Source organism: Palaemon carinicauda, chromosome 24, assembly GCF_036898095.1.
Source record: "Palaemon carinicauda isolate YSFRI2023 chromosome 24, ASM3689809v2, whole genome shotgun sequence".
NCBI classification, from domain to species: domain Eukaryota; kingdom Metazoa; phylum Arthropoda; class Malacostraca; order Decapoda; family Palaemonidae; genus Palaemon; species Palaemon carinicauda.
This window is the reverse complement of record NC_090748.1, coordinates 73,198,518-73,206,017: the sequence shown is the minus strand read 5'-3', so window position 1 is coordinate 73,206,017 and position 7,500 is coordinate 73,198,518. Positions and strand designations below refer to the sequence as shown.

Here is a 7,500-nt window from a genome sequence, read left to right as displayed (position 1 = left end):
TTCCAGGTGATATGACAATGACTGATCGTTCCGGGGTTATTGTAGTGAAGGTGTATATTTCAAGGTAATGAAGGTCTATTAATAGGAAAGTGGTCATTTTGACAATTTTCGTAACAACGGTAATGATAGCGGTGAAGACAATCATCTGCAACTGTTATATGTAGCTATGGATATTTAGGGCATTGTTGTGATTAGTATGCAATTCTTTTCTATCCTTAGAATTAGCCGGGTAATGAAAGACTTTCCGCAATGATTAGGAAAATTACAGAGTGACTCGACGATAAGAAGGATTTATTAGCTTATTCGTACCAAATTGTGCGTTTTTATTCGCTCTCTGTGTTTAAAATGTTAAATATACAGTGTGTTTGCTCCAATGATGGGAGCGATTAAATAGTTTTATTGAACCATCATGCTCATAAGGTTTTTAGTTACTGATGCAGGTTAATGTATTCAGGGAACAGATTTGTTCAGGAAGTCGTTCATGGCTCTTAGGCAATATCTTCTAAGTGTATAGGTAGTAGGTTGGCCAGGGCACCAGCCACCCGTTGAGATACTACCGCTAGAGAGTTATGGGGTCTTTTGACTGGCCAGACAGTATTACATTGGATCCTCCTCTCTGGTTACGGTTCAGTTTCCCTTTGCCTACATACACACTGAATAGTTTGGCATATTCTTTACATATTCTCCTCTATCCTCATACACCTGACAACACAGATTACCAAACAATTCTTCATCACCCAAGGGGTTACTGCACTGTAATTGTTCAGTGCCACTTTCCTCTTGGTAAGGGTAGAAGAGACTCTTTAGCTATGGTAAGCAGCTCTTCTAGGAGAAGGACACTCCAAAATCAAACTACTGTTCTCTAGTCTTGGGTAGTGCCATAGCCTCTGTACCATGGCCTTTCACTGTCTTGGGTTAGAGTTCTCTTGCTTGAGGGTACACTCGAGCACACTCTCCTATCTTATTTCTCTTCCTCTTGTTTTGTTAAAGTTTTTATAGTTTATATAGGAGATATTTATTGTTGTTACTCTTCTTAGAATATTTTATTTTCCTTTTTTTCCTTTCCGCACTGAGCTATTTTCCCTGTTGGAGCCCCTGGGCTTATAGCATACTGCTTTTCCAACTAGGGTTGTAGCTTAGTAAGTAATAATAATAATAATAATAATAGGTTTCAAAGTTAGATGATGCCCGAACCATGTCCACTAAGTAACTTCTTGTGCTAATTTTATAGTTTTAATTTAAATTACTTCACGTAGCTTGCCCTTTTTTGTGAGGGTGTGTTTTTGTGCCATAAGAAATATCTATCGTGTAAAGTTATTTCATTAATTTTATCTGATTTTTTAACACCACTTCGTTGTCTGCTGAAAAACTGCATACCATTGATATCTTATTTCCAGTGGTTCTTTAGATGTATCAAAAGCCTTGCATTGTAAGCAAACCAAGCTTTGCTAGTTGATCACTGTCTGCTATGTTAGAGAAAAGAAAGGAGCCAATTTTAGCATGTATGTTTTTAATAGTATCCACATATTAGCAATTAAATTCTGAAATTGTCTTTGAAATAGAATCGAAATAGTGTTAGAAGCCTGACACATTTCAAAACTAGACCGTCATCCCGAGCGACATCACTCGAAAGAGTAAGCTCTGCGCCGTTTTCGATGTCGTGCATTGATGTGACATCGCTCTCGAATGATATCACTGGGAAAAGACTTTAAAATGCTGAATCACGAGGTATGTCGTATCAGAAGGAATTTAACGACAGATTGTCGATGCCAGAGCAGCGGGCATATGTCGCTTTCGTTGCTGTTATCTTCGATTACCGATACCATTTGAATTCGGATATTGTCCATTTTCTGTTTTTGTCAGGGGTTGGGGGGGGGGGGAGAGAAACGGTCTGGGAGGTTACGTTGTTTTTGGAAGGGAGAAGATCGATGATGTAGAGTTTAGAGCGAAGCTGGTTTTTTTTTTTTTTATCCAGAGTATTTAAATACAGGATTCTAGCTTTTTTCATGAATAGGCTAAGTACTGATGAAAATTCATCGGGCGAACTTTCAAGATACCTTCACTCTTTTATATAAGTGTATAATTAAGGAAGATATTTTTAGTATGAATACACTTATTTTTCCACTTCTTTTAAAAAATGATTTAGTCTACCGTAGCAGACCATCTTACTTAGATGTTATGTATAATGCTGTAAGATTGTTTTATTTTTATTTTCTGTTTTTGTTTTGGAAGGACTGTAGGTCTTGGTCCAGATACAGAAGAGAGTAGAATTGCAGTTTAGTGAAATTATATTATTATTAGTAGTATTATTATTGACTAATCATGAAGTAACCTATTTTGATATAAAAAGAAGCAACGAATCTAACATAGAGCCATCAGCAATGAATGTGGCTCATAGTGTTTTTAGATTTTTCATGTTAAACTCCTAAAATCATGAATGATTGGGGGTTAGGTGAAACCATTATAACCTACGGAAATTTTGCTTCGATAATGGATGAACAAGGTAAATAGAATTGGAAGCCTTTGAAGTAATTACGACAGTGTCTTTTGCGGAATGGGGAGACGAACAGAAAAGTATGGGTGGTTATGATAAAGTCAAATCTCATTGGGAGATAAGACGACTGCATAAATAGCGGGAAAAAACGAAATGATGGAGAATTTGTGAATAGATAGCTTTGAAAAAAGGGAGAGATTAGAAAAATAAAAGAACAAGGAAGGAAATGAACTTCAGTTCTCATATTGCTTAAAATTCATCGATTATTATTATTATTATTATTATTATTATTATTATTTTACTGAACATTACAGAACATATTGTTAACGGTATTTAACTCTTAATTCTTATCATTTTAAGGTAAGATATCAATCAGCGACTAATATGTATGCACATGTGCGCGTGATCTTATTTACTCCTAAATCCATACATCTTTTGATCTATGTAGCTCACTGGAGCCATAAGGGTGTTATGTCAGGTATTCTACAATAAACCAATCAATGATCCAAAATTATGATTGAAAGATTTGATTACAAGATTTTTACTCACCTAAAGGACAATGTGGTTACCGGCCTCCATGATCCGTGGGAGGCTTTACGGGCCAGAGGCGATCCCCAGAAGTCATGCTCGAAGACCCGCCACCAAGGGCCTGATCCAACGACGTCTTGGTTTCCCAACACTGCCCGGCTGTTTGAGGAAGAGAAAAATTTATTTTAGAGTTATAGGTCTCGTTAAACATTGTCATATGTATATTTAAAATGTATATAGGCTAAATCAAAAGATCAAGTGAACATTCCACATTAGTTTTCATCGATCATAGCTGTTTTTGAAATATTTATGAGAAACATCAGTATGACGAACACATGGAAATAAAAAAATTATCGTTTTATTTTTAGTATATAAACTTCTTAGAATACATATACTGTATTTACTCATTATAAGATTTGTAAAACATGTTACTTAACTTAAGTTTAGAATTTTTAATATAAAATAGAGAATTGAGGTGAAATAGAGATTATAAAGAAAGTAAAAATTAAGAAAAGAAGATAGTTTCCACAGCATTAAGCGAAAGTGGTGAAGAATTGCAGCAAACTTCAAGATGTATTTTAACTAGCTGTTACATAATTTGATCGACATTTATGGACTAATGGCTAACTTGCTGGAAGTATTAAACGTCCCAGGAGTTAAATGTTATATGCATTAGAATATATGCTTCTTTATTATTTTTATATTGTTATAAGATTTTGTTTTCACATCAACGGCAGAGAAGAATTTCTGCTATCGAGACATTTATCAGGATTTTACTTCTGTCTTGAATGAATTATCCAGTTTAAGAAATTTAAAGAAATTCTTAAAACTGTGATATGTAAATTCTAATATCTGAAGAAAAACATTTCGTACCAGTGAAAAAGAAATTATGAAATTAAAAATCGGATTATCCACTCGACTGATGTTATGAAACTTGTTGCAATCTACAGTAGTGCTTACGACATACTGGTAAGTAGCTTGTTGACAAATATTTTGTGTCCAATGAACTCCAGTATCTGTATGGACCTACAGAAAAATAGACGAACTGCAGCTGTTTCTAAATGGAATTATCCAGGTAAACGGAAGATCCCCAGTGCTGTATTATTATTATTAATGTTAACAACCTTAGTTGGAAAAGCAGAATACTGTAAGGCCTAGGGCTCCAACAGGGAAAATAGCCCAGTGAGGAAAGAAAATTAATATACTATATGAGAAGTAATGAACACAGTAAAAAAAAAATATTTTAAGAGAAGTAACAACATGAAAACATCTTACATGAATAAACTATAAAAAAGACTCTCATATCAGCCTGTTCAACATTGAAACATTCGCTGCAAATTAGAACTTTTGAATATCTACCGCCTCAACTACCCGATTAGGAAGATCATTCCACAAGTTGGTCACAGCTGTAATGAACCTTCTAGAATACTGTGTAGTATTGAATCTCGTGATAGAGAAGGTTTGAGTATTAAAATAAACTGTATACCTAGTATTACGAACAGTATGGTACTGTCCGGGAAGATCTGAATGCAAAGGATGGTCAAAATTAAGAAAAATCTTAGGCAACATTCATAAAGGCCTAATTGAACGACGGTGAAAGAGATTAATATTTAGTTCAGGAATAAGAAATATATTGACCGTAAGTTCCTGTCCAACAAATTGTGATGAAAATTAGCAGTACAAGACCAGACAGAACAATACTCGAAACAAGGCTGAAGGAAAAAATTAAAACACTTCTTCATAATAGATTGATCACCGAAAATATTGCAAGGCTTTCTCAATAAGCCATTTTTGTGCAATTGAAGACGACACTAAACTAAAATTGTAAGAGCTATACAGAGTTAAAGAATCATTATCAATGTTGAGATCCGGATGTTGAGAAGCAACTGTATGAAAGTAGAACATCGTTGCAGGAAAAACAATTCCCAACAACAAACTTTTTAATAGCATGCAAGTCACAGAACCTTGGTCCTTATGAATGTCGGGATGGATGACCTAATTTATATTTTGGGCAAGGACCCTAATTGGCGAGCTACATAATAAGTCTTGTTAAGTGTTATACGTCACGTGTAAAATATTGAACATCGTTATTAGTTTTTTTAAGTTTGAGAATAATGCAGGTAGATAGATTATAGGATATTAATTTTAGATCTTCTCATATGAAGGAAGATTAACCGATGAAGCCGAAAGTGATTGGTGACTATGATGTTTTTCATTTATGCATGATATGCTATTTTAAAACTTGGAGATATAAAAAAATGTGTATGTAATTCATGAATAAATCTATTCAACGCCACGATCTTTATTGTGTAAATAACGCTAAAAGATAGGGTTTTATACGGAGTTGCCAAGATGAATACTATATACAATTTTACTCAATATCAGTCAACTTGAAGATTGGTAATTCTCTCTCTTATGACAAAAATTGAATTGCCTGACTTCTCGTATGTATCACTCACAGAGAGAAGAGAGAGAGAGAGAGAGAGAGAGAGAGAGAGAGGTTCCGTGCTTTTGTTTCTCAGGAGGTAAATTATCCCCCTAATGAGATATACTCGACTAACGAAACCTTGGTCTTTATGACGTCATCAGTAATTACAATCTAGAGTGCTTTTTTTCAAACTTGATGAGGTATTTAAGGAACCTGGTAATTTTAGGTGGAGGGGAGAGGGGTTGCAACGCCCTGTCCTGGGAACGGTTTAGGGGGTGGGTGGGGTGGGGGAGGTAGTGGTGTAATTCGTCTTCTTGATATTTTACATGCAAGATGAGACTAATTTTGAGGAAAATTGTTTTCAAGAATGGCGATTTATGATATCTCCGTCTTTGTTTACTGAAGGGATTTTTAAATTGTTTAGATATTCTTTTCAATTTTGATGGATGTGAAGGAACTTTGTAGCTTGCACAGCCAATTGAGAATTTCTGGGCCGTTATTTGCTTACGATGAGAGTTGTTTTTGGGTCAGTTGGTTTATCCATAATTGAGCAAGACTAAACAAAGAGTTTTGTTGGAATCTTATAAACATTGAGGCGGACCACGAAATGCGGATCTCTCTCTCTCTCTCTCTCTCTCTCCTCTCTCTCTCTCTCTCTCTCTCTCTCTCTCTCTCTCGAGCGCATAGTAATTTTGTACACAGTATACAGTAGTCACGCAGGATAACAAAACTTGAAAGTCCCATGTCGCCATCATGTTAATTCAGAGGCCTTGACCATGGCCCTGATAAAGGTCTGCGATCTTTGGACGCTCTTTTTTTTTTTTTTTTGGCTACCCCAGCCATTGCATGTGCAAGCAACGACTTCGAATTTATTGTTGTAAGCATGCGAGACACCCGCTCTAGAATGCGTACATTTGAGCTGTCATCTCAGCTTTACGATCGTATGTATTTCCCCCCCCCCCCTCTCTCTCTCTCTCTCTCTCTCTCTCTCTCTCTCTCTCTCTCTCTCTCTCTCTCTCTCTCTGTAGCAGCACGTCGAACTCTACATACAAGATGCCACTCACCTTTATCTTGAATGCACTTTTATGCTTAACAGATATTATAGGCACATGTTTTCAACCTCTCACAATTTATATGACCTTTTTAGGAATTTTTTTTCTTCCTGTTTCCTCTTAAATAGTAATCATACACCATGTAAACTTACCCTTTATCGTTTGAATTTCCACTTGAGAAAGCAACCTCTAAATATTCAATGCCAATTTTGCACCTATTCGTGCTCATCTTTTTTACCACTCTTACGCATATTGTGATTTCGTTAACTTACAATTCTTTTCTACTCTCTATATGCTACAGAAACAGACACAGTTAATTTACACAGCTTTGTCACTTTTTTTCACTTAGATGGATTCAATATCTATAATTCACTTACAAAAGTAACTCAAGTCTTTCCCAAACCCTTTGCACACACCTTTCTTGATTCCCCTATTATTGTAAATAATCTCTTCCTGAGGCATCTGTAACAATAACCAGAATACATTTAATTTCAGTACTTTATCTGATTTTTTATCTGATTTTTTTTTAGGTTTTCTTCTATAGGAATGAAACTATAAGAGTGATTTCTGAAGTGCCATATGTGGATAAGATCATGGTGATTGATAGATGGAGATGGGTTGGACATGCTCTTTGCACTCTCCAAGTGAGATTAGTTCACCAAACTCTTAACTGGGCTCCACAAGGCACTGGAAGAGTTGGAAGACCAGGCCTACATAGCTGAGGACTATGAAGCGTGAAGTAAGAGATGATGAAAGGAGAAGTATTTATCTAAAAGCTCAAGCTAGGACGACTGGCGAAATCTAACCGCGGCCCTTTGCGTCAATAGACGCAGGAGGAGATAATGATGATGACTGTAGGAGTGAACCACTTCCATTCTACTTTCGTACATAGTAATTTTCTTAACTCAATCTTCCTGGTGGGCATTTACACTAGATATCTTATGCTTACTGACAAATACCTGCAACTCTTACGTTTTGTAAACGCTCTCAAATTCTTA

At 35.8% G+C, this 7,500-nt stretch overlaps 1 protein-coding gene and 1 long non-coding RNA gene across 2 annotated transcripts in view; one reads left to right on the top strand and one right to left on the bottom strand.

Moving 5' to 3' along the window:
• The window catches only part of LOC137618151 (uncharacterized), a 626,348-nt gene that overhangs the window by 141,722 nt on the left and 477,126 nt on the right, over nt 1–7,500 (top strand). The gene's annotated exons all lie outside the window — the stretch shown is intronic.
• LOC137618150 (protein O-mannosyl-transferase Tmtc3-like) overlaps nt 1–7,500 on the bottom strand; it is a 513,133-nt gene that overhangs the window by 35,830 nt on the left and 469,803 nt on the right. The window contains exon 3 of the mRNA XM_068348178.1: nt 3,044–3,181. Within this exon, the coding sequence (XP_068204279.1) occupies nt 3,044–3,181 (138 nt within the window). The remainder of the gene's footprint in view (nt 1–3,043; nt 3,182–7,500) is intronic.